This window comes from Ruditapes philippinarum, unplaced genomic scaffold (assembly GCF_026571515.1).
Source record: "Ruditapes philippinarum isolate M1 unplaced genomic scaffold, ASM2657151v2 ctg2076_1_1_1_1, whole genome shotgun sequence".
In the NCBI taxonomy this organism is placed as follows: domain Eukaryota; kingdom Metazoa; phylum Mollusca; class Bivalvia; order Venerida; family Veneridae; genus Ruditapes; species Ruditapes philippinarum.
Window position 1 is genome coordinate 154,491 of NW_026861980.1, and position 18,116 is coordinate 172,606.

Genomic DNA, 18,116 nt, shown 5'->3' on the forward strand with positions numbered 1-18,116 from the left:
AATAAAGTAGCACCAATAAATACCAGTATGTAAATTCTAACTTAATAAGGTTAAAGAGAAAACACAGAAACCCCTTCAAGACATGAACACAATTGGACACAAACCACTTTGTTCTATGTATTGTATCTTCATACAAAGATATTTAACAAATTCTTCAAAATATGCCTGTAACAGAAGGATGAAAGAAATGGCAACAATATGGTCCCAAATATTTCTTTTATGGAGGCATATTATTTCAAGAAAATATCCCTTTTTTACACACAGTTGTTTCTCCTTTTTTATGAAAATGTCCTTTTCACATACATTTTGTTCTTTTTTTATATATATATAAATGTTCTTTGTTACACACAACTTGTCCTTTTTCACACACAAATTTTTCTTATTATCAAAATTTCCTTTTTCACACACAATTGGTTCTCTTTTTATAAAAATGTCCTTTTTCACACACACAATTTGTTCTATCTTTATAAAAATGTCCTTTTTCACACACAATTTGTTCTATTTTTATGAAAATGTCCTTTTTCACACACAATTTGTTTCTTTTTTTATGAAAATGTCCTTTTTACACACAATTTGTTCTTTTTTTATGAAAATGTCCTTTTTCACACACAATTTGTTCTATTTTTATAAAAATGTCCTTTTTCACACACAATTAGTTCTCTTTTTATGAAAATGTCCTTTTTCAGACACAATTTGTTCTATTTTTATGAAAATGTCCCTTTTCACACACACAGTTTGTTCTATCTTTATAAAAATGTCCTTTTTCACACACAATTAGTTCTCTTTTTATGAAAATGTCCTTTTTCAGACACAATTTGTTCTATTTTTATGAAAAAGTTCCTTTTCACACACACAATTTGTTCTATTTTTATGAAAATGTCCCTTTTCACACACACAATTTGTCTTTTTTTTTAATTTGTTCTCCATAAACTGTAAAATAGACTAGAATAGACAGCCTACCACAGTTCTCATAAAAACTAAATAAAGATTCAAAATGCTTGTTTAAATATTTCAACAAACATGGTAAAAGTGAGAAAAACTATGCCACAGACCATGATCATTCTCTTGACAGTCATTTTGACAAAAATCTATCCTAGTTTATACTGGCCTGCAATAAGTTGAAGACATGATATTTTTTATGAATGTTCTGTTAAAACTAGGCAGATTTCCCAGCTATTCAGATTGGTAAATCCTTCCAGAGCAATGAAATCTAATATAAGTGACAAGAGCTGTCAGTAGGGGGCAGTGTGCTTGACTATTCACAGTTCCTGATAGTTAAACAAGGGCCTGAAATCCATGTAAGAGTTATATGTGTGACCTCCTATTTTACTCTTCAATAATTGTGTGAAGTTTCAGTAGTTTTGGAGATACCAACTTCCATGCAAAAACTTGAGCAATGTGTGCTGCCAACACCTGGTTGAAAACAATAGCTCTCCCTATTTTTCAATTAGTCAAGTTTAGAGACTCTGATAAAGTCTGTAATTATGAAACAGTACCCGTGAAAAAGGGAAGCTTTATTTTTTCTTTGGTTTGGTTTTACATCGCACCAAAACTGTAAAAGGTCATAGGCAACTTGCCAGCTTTTCTGGTGGATGAAGATCTTGTATGCCCCTCTGTGCATTATTTCAGGTAGGAACGGGCACCTGAGTACTAATTAACAATTTGTAAGCTAGCTGTAGACCAGTTGCTTAAGACCACTGTCATTACTGTAGAGTAATATAATTTTATATCAGTTCTCATCTTCCTGTTCCTCTTCCATTTCATCTAACATTTTGGATTTCTTTTTCTCTTTTGTCTCAAATGTCAAGTTTTCTTTATTGAAGTTCAATGTCATAATTCCAAGGTCACCATCAAATCTATTTTTGGCAATCTAAATGAAAATAAGAAAATAATAGTCATACCATAATGGAAACACAATTCTTTAAGCAAAACAGTTCACGAAAACATCCCATCCCAATAAGCACAAAAACAAGAGGGTCATGATGGCCCTTATATCGCTCAACTGAATATAAATACTCTTAATGACAAGGAACAAGCAATATTGTAAACTGCATGTATAAACAAATAAAAAATCAAAAAGCAGATAAAAAATCTAAATCTTAAACCGATATCATAAAGTTCATATTTGTATATGAAATAGTGCATGTGTAAAAATTACTGGTTGCTTTTGCTATGGGTAAACAATAGTTTCTAAAGAAGTTGCTAGACATAATCAGTGGTTTCCTGAGAAGTCACTAAATGCTATGAAATTCAATGGTAGATTAACTCGTTGCTAATAAAAGTAAATGTTTGATATGGAAGTCAATGATTGCTATGTAAAAGTCAATGTTTGCTATGTAAGTCATTGTTGCTATGGAAATTTACATTTTGCTATGAAAAATCAAAGGCTGCTATGAAATCACTGGTTGCTATAGAAGTCACTGGTTGTGACAGAAAGCAAGCAGTTGCTATGCAAAGTCAATGGTTCTTATAAAAAGTAAATAGTTCTCACGGAAAGACAATGGTTGCTATGGAAAATTAATGGTTGCTATGGAAAATCAATGTCTGCAACAGAAGTCACTGGTTGCTATGGAAAGTCAATGGTTGCTATCATGGCAAGTCACTAGATGTTATGAAAATATACCTGGTGCTTCAGAAGCCTATGGTTACAACTGAAAGTTACTGGTTGCTATGCGAGTCACTAGTTGCTATGGAAAGCTTTGTTCCTCTTGAAAGTCACAAGTTGCTATATAAGTCAATGGTTGCTATGGAAGTCACTGGTTGCTATGATAAAGGTTGCTATGGCAAGTCAATGGCTGCCACAGAATTCTGTAGTTGCTATGAAATGTCACTGGTTGTTATGGAAGTCAATGGTTGCAATATTGGTTACTGGTTGCTATGGAAAAGTCAGTGGCTGCCATGGGAGTCTATGGTTGCTAGGAAGTCAATGGTTGCTAAGGAAAGTTAGTGGTTGCTATGGAAGTCAATGGTTGCAATATTGGTTACTGGTTGCTATGGAAAAGTCAGTGGCTGCCATGGGAGTCTATGGTTGCTAGGAAGTCAATGGTTGCTAAGGAAAGTTAGTGGTTGCTATGGAAGTCAATGGTTGCAATATTGGTTACTGGTTGCTGAGGAAATTCAATGGTTGCCATGGAAGATAATGGTTGCTATGGAAAGTCAATGGTGGCTACTGAAAGTCAATGGTTGCTATGAAATTCAATGGTTGCCATAGAAAGTCAATGGTTGCCATGGAAAGATACTGGTTGCAATGGAAAGTTAACAGTTGATATGGAATGTCACTGGTTGTTATGGCAAGTCATTAGGTGTTAAAGATATCTATGGTTGCTAAGAAAAGTCAATGGTTACTTTGTGAGACACTGATTGCTATGGGAGTCACTGGTTGCTAAGGAAAGCTATTGTTATTAAAGAAAGTTACTGGTTGCTATGGAAATAAAAGGTTGCTATGGAAAGTCAGTGGTTGCTATGGTACTCAGTGGTTGCTATGGGAAGTCACTGGTTACTATGAAAAATCACTTGTTGCTATGGAAGTCAGTGATTGCATTGAAATGCACTGGTTACCATTGAGAGTCAATGGTTGCCATAGAAAGGCACTGGTTGTTTGTGAAAGTCACTGGTTGTTTTGGAAAGTCACTGGTTGCTAAAGAGGTTTATGGTTGCCATGGAATGTCAATGGTTCCTATGTAAGTCAATGGTTGCTATGGGAAGTCACTTGTTGCTATGAGAAGTCAGTGATTGCTATAGAAAGTCAGTGGTTGGTACTGAGTCAGTGGTTGGTATGGAAAGTCACTGGCTGCTCCTGAAATGCATGACTGCTATGGAATGTCACTGGCTGCTATGAAATGTCACATACAAAGAAAATCTATGTTCCCCTGAGGTAGGGCCAATTTTGACTCCAGGGCTACAATAATAAATTTGAATAATTTTTGTTGTTGTTCCTCTGACTATGTTTCATGTTTATAGCCCATGCAGTTTTCAAGGTCATTTTTGAAGTTTTACTATATAAGGAAAAGCCATGACCCTCTGGATGGCCAATTTGGACTCAAGGCTATAATTAGAACAAACTTATAAGAGGTTTGTCAGCTAGATGATGCTTCATGTAAAACAAACTAAGCTTTAGCTTTTGTAGTTTGAAAGAAAGTTTGTTTTAAAGTTTTTTACTATATAAATCAGATTACAGACAAGTTCAATGTTGAAAAAGTTAGGAACCTATTGAATGAAGATCGGCGTTTAACATGCAAGGAGTTAGTGGAAAGTCTTGGTATTTCTGTTGGGTTAATTCATACAATTCAGATAGGTCATTTGCAAATGTGTCAAGTTTCTGCCAGATGGCTGCAAAAGACAGACCAGTTAGTGCCTGCAGAAAATCACTTAAAGATGTTTTCGGTAGTATTTCGTGTGTATCGTAATGTGCATCCAAGGGAGATAATCACAGATAATTACTCTTCAAAAAGAAAAAAGTTGAATAGTACTCGGATAACTGTATTAAATTTCAATCAAATGGAAAAATTATTTCCAGTCCTGTCATGTCAAAAAACGTCAGTGGTGTCCCTTTAACATTTATCACATTACCTGGACATATTTTTTCCTGGAGGATTTGGTAAGTCTCTGATCCTGTATCAGTAATATATTGTCAGCCTCCTGGGTAACTTTAGCACTTCCAAAAATAGATGCTGTTGATAACTCTTCTGTCTCATTCAACTGAAAACATTTAGCTGATATGAGCCGTGCCATGACAAAGCCAACATAATGGGTTTGCGACCAGCATGGATACAGACCAGCCTGCGCATCTGCGCAGTCTGATCAGGATCCATGCTGTTCGTTTACCAACTCTATTACAAGTAGAGAAACTGATAGCGAACAGCATGGATCCTGATCAGACTGTGAGGATGGGCAGGCTGGTCTGGATCCATGCTGGTCGCAAACGCACTATGTTGGTTTTGTCATGACCCGGCTCATATATCAATACAAAATATCAATGTTTCAAATATCTCCATTTACCCTCACACTATCAGTAACTTAGCTCTGTGAATCAATGTTTTAATCTGTGGCATATTTTTGTTTGTTTGGTTGTTTTTAGGGTGCAGCAACACAGTATAGGTTATATGGTGCCGTAACAGGAAAGATGATTTTGTCTAACCTCAGGCCCCGTGTTCACAAAGATTTAAGGATCAGGATCAAGATCAGGATCAAATTTGAAAACCCTGATATTCTTCATTGTTTATCCTCATAGATAAATATCTGATTATAAATTTGATAAAACTGGACTTGAAATTGCAAGTATATGAAATTTTAGAATAAATTAATTGTTAATTTTGCAAGATATGGGCATTTTACGGTTGATCCAAATATTGATCCTGATCCTAAAATTGATCCTTATTTTGATCCAAATATTTTTGTATTTGTTTTGTTATTTCTTGATTTTATCCCAAAATAGTTTGTTTTCTTTGCAAATCAGCATATTTTAACATTTTGAATATTTACAATTTAATTCAACAAAACACAAATAATTTTAGTAACATTAAACAATGAAAATAAAATCAGGATCACTTGATCCTGATCCTGATCTTTTCTTAATGAACACGGGGCCAGGTGTTGCAATTTTTAAAATTAAACATTTCTCTCTATAGCTTATTTACCACTAAAAACATCAAATTAACCATTCTGAATTGCAATGATCACATTTATAATAATATAGTACTAGAATAGATCATTTTATCTGTTGCTTTAGTTATATATATGTATACATGTACAATAGTTACAGCTTTAGTGTATTGTTATTATAATTTACCTAAAGCTCTAGTTATATGTACATATAATTGTTATTATATTTTACCTAGAGAGATAGTTTTATGTACACATAAAATTGTCAATATATATTTTACCTTTCTTGGATGAATAATCAATGTTACATGGCAATTTTTCTCTGTAGCAAAGTTCCGGAATGATGAGACAACCTGGTCCTGTTTGAAGAACCTGTTCCTCTCATTGTAGTCCATTCCAATCATAAACTGCAGATTGTCAACAATCACATGACTTATGTCATGTATATACACAGCATGTGACATCGCCTGTAAACAGATTTATAAAACAAGACATAATCTGACAGGTTTTTATATAAAAAAAATGAGATAAAAATAATTATATCACTCAGCAGAGTAAATAGAAGCAAACAATTACTTACCAAAGGTGGGACATTTTTGTCTCAATGCATATTAATTTCTTGAAACAAATCAGGAAATGATTAATTCCAAATAAGCATTAATATGCTCTGGGCCTTTTAGATTCTAAAAAGAATATGTTCAAATGCAATTTTTTTTTATCATTCTAAGTATTCTAACAAAACTAACCCTATCAAAAATGTCAAATATGACTTATAAATACAATTTTAAAGAGGAACAATAAGTAATGCTACATGATGAATACTGAAGCTAGCGGCCTTCTAGTTTCTGACAAGAAAAAATTCAAACATTTTTTACAGGTAAATGCATTATAATACCTTTCTCACACAACATCTGCAATTTTGACCTACGCTTTATAAAACGTTTTGTAGAGGACCTAAAGGTTCTAGTATATCTTAATAACCCATGAATAGATTTTAACAGATTTTTTACTAATGTATTCATGTCAATGTTCATAAGAATCTGATCAGCCATTTCTAAGAATAGGATCTTGATGGAAGAACAATTCAGTTTCATTTGATTGCCATACAAATCCTGTAGGCTTTGTAACAGAAGAAAATAAATGTTTGCTCCAGTTTTATCACGCAGTTTATTTAATGTGATTATAGAAAATATGTTACATTTTATCAATGGTAGCATTACATAAAGCCACTAAGTGACAGATGAAATACTCACTTCAAGAACATTCCTCATTTGCTCTTCACCATAATAGGCCATAAAATACATGGGTAAAGTAGCAAAATCTTCAGCTATAGCATCAAACTCATCTAGATGCTTGGATATACTCTTCCTGTAATTTAAATATTACACTTGATTATATGATTTCTTTAACCAACTTACAACCCACTACTGCCATATAACAGCCAATAGATGGTACACCAACAAGGGCCATATAACAACCAAAGGATAATACCTCTACTTCTGTTATATAGCAGTCATAGAATGGTTCACCCACAACTGCCATATAACAGCAACAAGATAATTCAAACACTACTGCCATATAACAGCCATTAGATGGTACACCAAGTAAGGCAATATAACAGCCAAACGATAGTACCCCCTTCAATTGTTATATAACAATTGTAAGATAATACAACCATAACCACCATATAACAGTCACATGACGGTACATCCAAAAAGACCATATAACAAGCATAGGGTAATACTTTTTACAACTGTTATATAACAACCACAAGAAGTAACACCAAGTACTGCCATATAACCATAGCAAGATGGTGCACACACAGTCACTAATGACATATAACAGCCACAAAATGGTACACCCATAAATGCCATGTTATCATTTAACAGCCAAAGGGTAGTACCTTACAACAATCACAAAATGATAAATCTTGAATACCAGATAAAATGTTTAACATAAGGTACCATTCAGTTAAGCATCTATCCATTCATTGAAAGAAAAAATGAAACAACTTACTCACAAAATTGCTGCATCATCATTTTAATCAATCTTACATTGCTGATCTCAAAACTTCCCCATAAAGTGTTTACCTGGAGAAATATAAAGGCATGTCATGTGTTTATATAGAATAATATAAGTTCTCTAGAGTGATATACAGACATGATATTAGGTATTTACCTAGAATAATATAGACATGATATAAGGCATTTACCTAGAGCTATATTTAGAAATAATATCAGGTGTTCACCAAAAGTGATATATAGACATGATAGAAGGTGTTAACCGAAAAATCATATTAACTTACAGTAAATCTATTTTTTTCCAAATTTTTTTATTGAACAATCATGTTTAAAAACACCACATTATCAATAACAGCAATTATAATTATTCAACAATTATCAGACATTCAAACTTTTTTTGAATAATTAAGTCACATGCTGTATAATATTGTTACTATATAATGTTTTTACCCCTTGCATACAAAGATCCAGGGCATACTCTGATGTGAAAGTTGTCTTGCCTGACCCAGTTGGACCACTTAAAATTGTCAGCTCTCCACGACGATGACCTTTTAACAATTTATTCAACTTTGTGTATCTTTTCCACTGAAATAGAATGAAAACATTTTATACTACAGCACACAATGGTTACAATGGTCAGCTTTTGTTTAAATTCCCCGAGGTCCTAAAACTTAAGCACAAGTTATGGTTCTTAGGCACACCGCTTGTGTCATCAGTAAGATATCATTTGTCACCATAATGCAGTAATGGGTTATCTCCTATTAAATCATATAAGGAGTTAATCCTTTACTAAACTTAGGTGATGATATTTATGTAGGTGATTCATATTACTACCCTCTTTATACTTTTTGCAATATGCAACAGTCAAAAATGAAGTATATAAAGTGTAAGGCAAAAAGTCATGGTTGTTAGGCACTGCACTTCTATTCAATAAGATCTGTGTATGTATGTACCTATGATCTGGACAACTAAACAGATACATACAGTTTTTTTTACGATCTTTTATCCTCGAAATGAATATCATCCAGTCAATATTCCCCAGGGGAAAGTAATCTGTATAGACTTAAGAAAACATAATGTTCTAGTTCTCTCCCCTGGACTAAATCTATGATGAGAAATAATGCATAGCAGTGATAATTACATTAAAATGTTGTCCGCCTCGGGTGTTATTTCACTACTCGGGTTGCAAATAAACACTATTACCTTGAGAGACATGTGTTAATTTTAAACTACTAATTTCTGAATGCATAATACTTCATTAAAATGTATAAGTTCTTTAATTGTAAATCTTACTATATCGACACAAATTTATGTGTATATACATTAAATCCTGTTACTTCATTGCCTAACAAAAATTACCTTAACTCCGGAAACCTGATTAAAATCTGCAAATTCTGCATACACTTCTTGTCTAACATTAGCAAATGTTAAAATAGATTGATGACTCATCAACTTGGACTTGCCAAGAATTGTATGTATACTATCACCATTCTGTATAACTTCATGAGGCATACTCTTTAATTCTGTTGGTCTGAAATGTAAACAACAAGTACCTGATTGTTTCCATAATTTTGTGCCCTGCCGCACCTCATTTTGTAGAAAAAAACATACCTTTTAGTTTTATAATTCATCGAGAAAATGCATTATTTTTATTTAAATCCGAACAAATTAATGACACTCCAGTAATGTAAAATCATAAAAAGAATATAATCTTATATTATATATAAGATCATAATTATGAATAATGATTTTTAAAATTGAATAGAATCTTTAATAAACATACATGTACATTTGTATTGTAAAGCACATTTTCATAATTCTAATTTGTGCCCTCATTTTGATAAAATGCAAGCACACGGAGGGCATTAAATGGAAATAATAAGGTATGTCAGGCATATTCTTTAGGTTTGTTAGTCTGAAATATAAACAGGTATACTCTTTCTTTCTTGATATAGAGAAGTAATTTCAATTCTCCTCCACTGGTTCAAAAGATATAGAGTAGGCAAAAGATAACTAACACACAGACCTAAACTGAAATACGCTTAATTTTTTTAGGTTGGCACTGTAAAATGGTACATGTATAAAAATTTTGTATTTAATTAAATAAATGTTCCACAAACCATTTTTTAAATCGTAGTTTTGAAATTGAGTTTTAAATGAATTAAAGTCAGAAGTTATTTAATGAAATCACAGATATAATACCAGTATAAAAACTTACTTAAAGACATGGCATCTTTTATCACCAAGCTTCTTGGAAAACACTTTTGTATTATCCCAGGCCATACTGTCTGTACCTAGCCATAATATTACCTTAGAAAACTCTTCCAGGAATGGTAATGTCTGAAATATCAAATTAAATTTACTGTAAAAAAGATCATATAAATATAGGCACAACTATCTTGAAAGAAGGAACTCATATACTGATAATAAACCCATAAGGGCAAAATATTTAATTCTTAAAATTCATACATATGTAGTGATTTTATTCAAATAACATTATATGTTAAGACAGTGCTCATGATTTTCTATACAGAAGCAACCTATATATCATGTGCTTTCACATACTGTAAATTCATTTAGTTTCGTGGGCATGAAATTTCGTGGTTTTGTCACAAAGAAAATTTTCATGGGTACTTAAATTTGTGGACTTTTTTTTGTTCCCAAAAGGTAAACTGTATATGTCATGCAAAATAATTTTACAACAGACAAAATGAAATTTCGTTGAATCTTAAATTCCCTGATTGACCTATCCACAAAAGTTAGTGCCCCACAAATAATAATGATTTTACATTTCACAGTAAATGGCCACTTGTCAATACATTTATTCTTGTTAACTGTTTGAATGCTAGTGCTGTAAATGACTTGCCAGTAAGCCAGCCTGCATTAGTTAAGTGTAACTTGACATGGAAATAATGGCTGCTTAACATTAGCTGTTAGATACAGACACACCTTACTATAGAAAAACACCATACCATAATCAAGGTAGGGTGAGTTTAGTGGTGTTAGGGTATAAAGTTTCTGTAGTTGATAAAAATCGATGTTTTAATTTTTAACAGAAACTGGAAATTCTGTCAAAAGCTAGCAAATATATCAGTGAAAGATACACAAACTAACTTCCTGAGGTAGTTGAGAGACATTGGTCAATGATAAGGATAGAATGCCTGTAGACTGTGACACAACCATTGCATCTGCTTCTGTTGCTGTGATTACCACTGTATGTTTGGTAGCTCGCTTTATCATCCCTTCATTCTGCCAGCCAAATAGATAACTCATCTTTCCTCTGAGTTAAATTAACAAAATATTATTTACAGACAAACAGAATTCTAGATACACACACATACATCTATCACATGACCATGTGGTACATAGCTATAGCATACATACATATTTAGCTTTCACAATCATGCAAACATAGTAGCTATTGATTTGCCACAATATAGCTATCTGATGCACGCATCATATCTCTTGATTGGCCATATTATAGTTATCCTGTGCACAAACATTGTAAATAAAATATTTCCTGTGCCCCCTTTATAGGTATTGTACCTAAGTAATTAATTACAAAATATTTGAACAATAAAACAAGTAGCAATAATGCACAGAATAAGGAAAGTAGTGTTTACACTTCATACATGATGTTTAGTGTGACTAACAGCATGAAAATTATTACTTCTCTCAGTGCAGATCAACAATTCAGCACCTTAGCACAGTAACGGGTTAACTCCTTATACATTTAATAGGTGTTAACCCGTTACTGCATTTAAGTGACAAAATATTCAATTGGAACCTTTCTATAAGCAATTTAGTATGAAAGAGATATCAATTAAAAATATTCTTGCATTGTTGTACAATATTACAATATTACTATCATTTATGTTTATTGTGCAAATGCTCAGTTTGTTTAATATGATAAGAACATTTAGGGAAGCATGTTCAAATAATTAATTACATATAGTAACAAGGTTGGCTTATAAACTAGTTTTTAATTTTTCTACACCAATTTTAAGAAAGCATAGTACATAATTACTTAAGTCATATATTCAACATAATTTTTTATTATCCTTACTTATTTCAGTTTGTTTGTTTTATTTTACGCCCTCTTCCAACAGTATTTCAGTCATATAGGCGGGTAGTTTCCTAACCATCGTTCCTGGAGAGTTACACCAGTACTAGACTACCTTCCTCCGCGCTAAACTACCAAAGCATCTCCCGGGGATCAAACCCACGCCAGAGAGGTACCTGGATTAGAAGTCATCAACTCTAACCCCTGGACCACGGAGGCGGTCTACTTATTTCAGTAATTCAAGCGTGCCAATATTAGGCTTGGGGTAATGATACTGGTAATGCAGTAGTAATGCATTACTTTTGTTGAAAGTAATGCAATTTAATGATACTGCATGCCCAATATACATGTATCTTCAACGTTTGATGCACAGTATTTATATCACCATCAACTTTTAGCACTTCAATAGATTTGTTATAAACTTTTCTGAAAAAAGAAAGAGTTTACTTGGGATATTTCTGGACTGTATTTATCTTGATATCTCCTTCTTCAGTTACCTTCCCATTAAAAACTTTCACTGAAGTGATCACTTTATTTACAGGAGAGTATATAGGAAACATGATCCAATATTCATTCTCTTTTCTCCTCCACTTTACTCCATATTCAATAAATGTTCTCTTTTCTATACCCTGCAAATAAAATACACTAATAAAATACAAATAACTTTATTGCAAATATAGTATTATTACAATGTTCATAGCAACAATAAAACTGGAACTTTCAGCAGATGTGATAAATACTCCCCAAATACTCCCCAGAACAGCTTTTATTCCAAAAAAAATTATTTATTCGAGTCATTTGCTTTTATTAGTCATCACAAGCAGCAGTCACACCTGACTTTCATTACAAAATGCAAAAATATTGATACAATCTTTTATTGGTTAAAGTCAGTCAAAGGTCAAGGTCATATTTATGTTATATCACATGATGGTTGTGTCCAAAGTGTTGTTTTGACGAAAAAAGAATCCAATCCATTCATTCCTAGGGGGCATTCAAGCAATCACAAGCAAGATCTTCACATAAGCTTGCCATATGCCAAGATATTTTTTTTAAATAACTCACTCCTTACAGAAACTATTTTTCTATTTCTAGTAACAGTGTCCTTGACCATGATCCTATGGGGTTCAAAAGCAATCCAAAGTTAGGTTTTTAAATAGGAATGCTATAAAAGAAGTTTAATTAAAGTATCACATATCTCATTCTAGTTATTGACTTAAAACCGATTTGCTATTTTTAGTAACAGTGACCTTGACCCTAGGGGGCCACAAAGCAATCCCAAGCAAGGTCTTCAAATGAACTTATTGGACATCAAGTTACATTTGAATTATTTCATTCCAAACTCTTGTTTGTTATTGACCGGAAACCTTTTTTCTATTTTGAGTAAAAGTGACCTTTACAACAGCTTGCACACACCAAGTTTCATTGAAAATACATGTATCTCATTCCTAACTTTAGTTACTGACAGGAAACCATTTTTCCTTTTTCAGCAACAGTGAACTTGCCCCTTGGGGGCCCAAAAGCAATCGCATCGAGGTCTTCTCATAAGCTTGCTACAAACAAAGTTTCATTGATATATCACAATTTATTATTTTCAGGTATAGTGACCTTGAAATCTAGGGGACCCAAAAGCAATCCCAAGTGAGGCCCTCATATAAGCTTGCTATATTATATGCCAAGTGTGATTCAGATAAGTCATTCTGAACTTAAGTTATTGACAGAAAACCATATTGTTTGACACCCGTCCTCAAATATGCCAGCCTGCCTACCCAAATCTAATAATAACCAGGATTTTTAAAATTGAAAACCTGGTTAATAAACATTGAAATCCTGGGAGTTTTTTTTATAGTAAACAAAGGATATACTTACATGCCACTCAAACATTGACTGTATTGTTTCAAACATTTCATCTGTCACTGACCTAAAATCATGTGCACCTTCAAAATGTTTCAACACAGGAGTATGATCTTCATTAGATTCCCTTACTACATCAGCTATATCTTTGAAACACTCAATCTGCCTGTAAAATAACAACAAAACACTCAATCTGCCTGTCAAATAATAGTAAAACATTCTATTTGTCTGTAAAATAACAGGGAAACACACTGTATGAACAAAAAGATTCTCCTTTATATTACACATATCATTTATATTGGGGACCAATATAACAGGGACAACTAGAAATAAATAAATCATAACAGAGAAAAATAGAGAACCATACATACAACAGTTATACATACATGTCGTTTAAAGAGGAACTCATCCCTGTATAAATGTAGGGAAAACACAATACCATTCTTTAAACACCATTCTTTTAGACAAATTTAAATCATTTGAAAAATCTTGGTAGAAAATCACATAGTAATTGTAAAGAATAATTTCTGACAAGTTTCACTAAAATCTGATCAACATGTTTTATCAGAATGATTATCAAAGTATCTCTGCATATACATATATATACGAACATAATTACAGCAAAGTGCACTTTTTCAACAACTGCCATGATTTATTTATCATTATTCCAAATTACTTGAGCTATCTTGTCTCCTTGATAGCTGGTTACCAATAGTTTATTTACTATATGTAAAATAACAAGAATGAATAAATTGACCAACAAATTGTGATTTATAAATAATATGTTATTTGTCACAAGAAACATTAAAAGATACTGACAACAAAAACATATAATTAAAATTTTAATTATAGATTGATTACTTGAGAGGTTTCTTCCTTGATTTGATGTATTTAACATTGTCTTGAAGCTGAGACCAGGATCCACTAGTTCCACAGTGGTGACAGTAAAAATAACCTGTGACAAAATTGATATATTAATTACCAATATTTAAGTTTATTTACTTAATTTGTAATTTTTACAAAAATTCTAAGTTAAAAAGTGGCATAACTCTGAAAATATATCTTTCAGACTTATGCCCCTTGTCTTACAACTGCACCTTTTTATAAGCAAGTATTCCAAGTTTCATGTTGATACCTTTTAAAATTGTTTGAAAAATGGGCTAAATAAAAGGTTTTGCACAACGATGACTGCAATGGCAATACAGCAACGATTATTTACTTTTTCTTCTTAAAAACAGACATGCTAAAAATGATAAAAATGTTAAATATAGTAAAGCATACCAGAAGTAGCATTGATGTAAAGACTATCTTCTTTTCTTCTTCTTTTCATTGCTAACTTTCCTAACTTTGGACACACTGTGAGATAACCTGTATAGCCCGTCACATGACCCAGTTCATTGTCAGTCAGGAACTGTTTAATGATATCTATATCACTTTTATTGTTTCCATTTTCATCCCCTGCACTATCAATATCTGCTATTTTCTTATCCATTTTTTCCACTTGTTTATGAGCATCACCAGTAGCCTCACTTAGATTAACTTCCTCATTAACATTATCGTTTAAACTAGCTTCAACAGTATCATCCAGTATATTTCTTTCTTCAGTTTGACTTGAACATGTACCAGTCATGGTTATTTCTGTTGGAGCTAAATTAGTTCTATCATCATTTATACATTCTGGTTTATCACTCTTTTCTTTGTTTGTGCTGTAAGCTTCATTTTCAATCTGATTATTTCCATCTTTACCATTATTTCCATTTATTCCATCATGCAAAAATCTTTCACCTTCTTTCCTAAGTCCATATCCTTGTCTTTTAATGAGAGAATAATTCCTATTTTTGCACAGACAGCAATAAGTCCTTGAAGTTGTAGTATATCTTTGAGATACAGAATTACCCACAGTCCATTTCTTTGACAATGAGTTGAGATGAGATTGAAGGAAACGTAAATATCGCACTTGTTGAGTGAGGTATTGTAATTGAAGAAATTGATACATTGTGTTTTCTCTCATATAATCACTGTTTGGTGAGTGGACTGGAACGTAAGTTGAGAAACATGATTACTATGCTGGTAAATACTCCTCACTCATTTTTTTCTGATCACTGTGAAGGATCAATATAAACAACAAGATCATTTCTTTTTACAGAAAACAGGATTTCAAAATTTGACAGATTATAAATCTTTTTGTAAATACATATGAATCAAAGTAATAGTTCAAAATGAACAAGAATTTGTAACAGAGTTACCAACGTCCCCCGCCTCGGGGAAGTTTTATATGAAGCATAAAATTGTGCTATTTCAAAAGATTGAGGTTTACTGGCATGGATCTCAGGACTTTCAGTCCAAAATTATGATCAATGCTAGATCTGCAAACGCAACAATAAATTTATTAAAGAAATAAAATGAAACACGGAATTTAAAAATCTATCATGTTAAGCTTTGACCTCTAAGTGTGACCTTGACCTTGGAGGTAGGGGTGCAGGTGTTGAGCATGACATATCGTCTTATTATTGTAACTATTTGTGCCAAGTATTTTCAAAATCCCTTGAACTATAAAGAAGTTATAGATCAGACACAAAATATACCCTATTACAGACTATGTTAATCTTTGACCTCTAAGTGTGACCCATGTTTTGCGCCTGACATATCGTCTTATTATTGTGATTATTTGTGCAAAGTATTTTTAAAATCCCTTGATCTATGAAAAAAGTATGGACTGGACACAAAATATACCCTATAACAGACTATGTAAATCTTTGACCTCTAAGTGTGACCTTGACCTTGGAGGTAGGGACACAGGTGTTACGCATGACATATCATCTTATCATTGTGACTATTTGTGCCAAGTATATTCAAAATCCCTTGATCTATGAAGAAGTTATGTACGGGACACAAAATATACCATATAACAGACTCTGTTAACCTTTGACCTCTAAGTGTGACCTTGACCTTGGAGGTAGGGGTGCAGGTGTTGTACTTGACATATCCTCTTATTATTGTGACAATTTGTGCCAAGTTATTTCAAAATCCCGAAGAAGTTCTAGATCGGACACAAAATATACCCTAAAACAGACTATGTTAATTTTTGACCTCTAAGTGTGACCTTGAACTTGGAGGTAGGGATGCAGGTGTTGCGCATGACACATCGTCTTATTATAGTGACTATTTGTGGCAAGTATTTACAAAATCCTTTGATCTATGAAAAAGTTATGGACCGGACACAAAATATACTCTATAACAGACTATGTTAATCTTTGACCTCCAAGTGTGACCTTGACCTTGGAGGTAGGTGACCGGTTGTTGTGCATGACACATCGTCTCATTATTGTGAACAATTGTGGCAAGTATTTACAAAATCCCTTCAAAGATAAGAAAGTTATGGACCGGACACGACATATACCCTCAAATAGACAATGTTGACCTTGAATGAGCAAGTGTGACCTTGACCCTGGAGGTAGGGGTCTGGTTGTTGCGCATGACACATCATCGTCTTATTATAACAAACATTTTTGCCAAGTTATTTCAGATTCCTTTGATGAATGACAAAGTTATGGGCCAGACACGAAAGTGTGACGAACAGACAGACGGAGGGATGGACGGAGCCTATTTCTATATCCCCCTTTTTTCTTTGAAAAGGCGGGGGACAACAAGAGCTGTCGGTAGGACAGCACGATGGACTATTTTCAGTCCTTAGTAAAACAAGAGCCTTGATAATGCAAGAAATAACAATAAGGAAGATGCCAATTGAATCGGGTGATGCTCCCCAAATAGGTTTCGGACATAGAAAAAGTAGTTTCTTGTTGATACCTCTTGTAGTTTCAGAGTTATGTCCCTGAAAAAAGTTCACAGTGTAAAATTGAAAAGGGCAATAACACATAAATTAGGCAAGGTAGAGTTACTGTTCTTTTGCACTGCACATCTAATCAATGAGATATATCTACCTACAAAGTTTCTTGTTGATATCTCATATAGTCTTAGAGTTATGTCCCTGAAAAAAGTTCAAAGTGTCAAATTGAACAAAGGGCAATAACTCCAAAATTAGTCAAGGCAGCATTACCGTTCTTTTGCACTGCACATCTACCCAATAAGATCTGTCTATGTACAAAGTTTCTTGTTAATATCTTTTATAGTTTCAGAATTATGTCCCAGACAATGCATGAACGAAGGGAAATAACTCAAAAAAATTATTAGGCAAGGCACAGTTACAGTTCTTTTGCAATGCACTTCTACTCAATGAGATCTATCTACCTATATTTTTTTGTAGTATAAGAGTTATTATCTTCCGGACAAGAACGGACCTACAAAGCGGCGACTATATATGCTCTCCCTTCTTAATCATAAAAAAAAAATGTTTACACATAATATTATATCGCAGCATGTGCATGCTAATTGTGCTGATTAACCGAATGAAAGTTGCTAGTAATAAGGGTCTTTACTGCTAGCCGGAAGCTCTAGCCTTATGTGAGACACATGCGGTTAGCAAGCATTTATATTCAGTGAAATAATAAGTAAAGATTACAGGGTACAAATTTAAATGCGCCTAGTTTGTAATGTTCATGCTGTTTCCGGTGTAAACACCA

General features: G+C 33.1%; 1 protein-coding gene across 1 annotated transcript; it reads right to left on the reverse strand.

Moving 5' to 3' along the window:
* Nucleotides 1-920: 920 nt before the first annotated feature.
* LOC132717533 (twinkle mtDNA helicase-like) lies at nucleotides 921-15,606 on the reverse strand. Its single transcript, XM_060701020.1, has 13 exons — nucleotides 14,818-15,606; nucleotides 14,398-14,491; nucleotides 13,552-13,702; nucleotides 12,133-12,314; nucleotides 10,737-10,902; nucleotides 9,841-9,962; nucleotides 8,982-9,153; nucleotides 8,073-8,207; nucleotides 7,618-7,691; nucleotides 6,855-6,969; nucleotides 5,883-6,068; nucleotides 4,570-4,698; nucleotides 921-1,870 (listed from the first exon to the last, which is right to left on the reverse strand). The coding sequence occupies exons 1-13, from the start codon at nucleotides 15,545-15,547 to the stop codon at nucleotides 1,730-1,732; spliced, it is 2,397 nt and encodes a 798-aa protein (XP_060557003.1). The 5' UTR covers nucleotides 15,548-15,606; the 3' UTR covers nucleotides 921-1,729.
* Nucleotides 15,607-18,116: the final 2,510 nt, after the last annotated feature.

Bases quoted from the DNA above. Each gene is read 5' to 3' on its own strand.
- LOC132717533 (XM_060701020.1), bottom strand. From the start codon at position 15,547: ATGAGAGAAAACACAATGTATCAATTTCTTCAATTACAATACCTCACT. The intron at 14,492-14,817 runs GTATGCTTTACT...ATTTTGTCACAG, and splicing joins TTACATCAATGCTACTTCTG to GTTATTTTTACTGTCACCAC. The intron at 6,069-6,854 runs GTGAGTATTTCA...ATCTGTTTACAG, and splicing joins AAATGAGGAATGTTCTTGAA to GCGATGTCACATGCTGTGTA.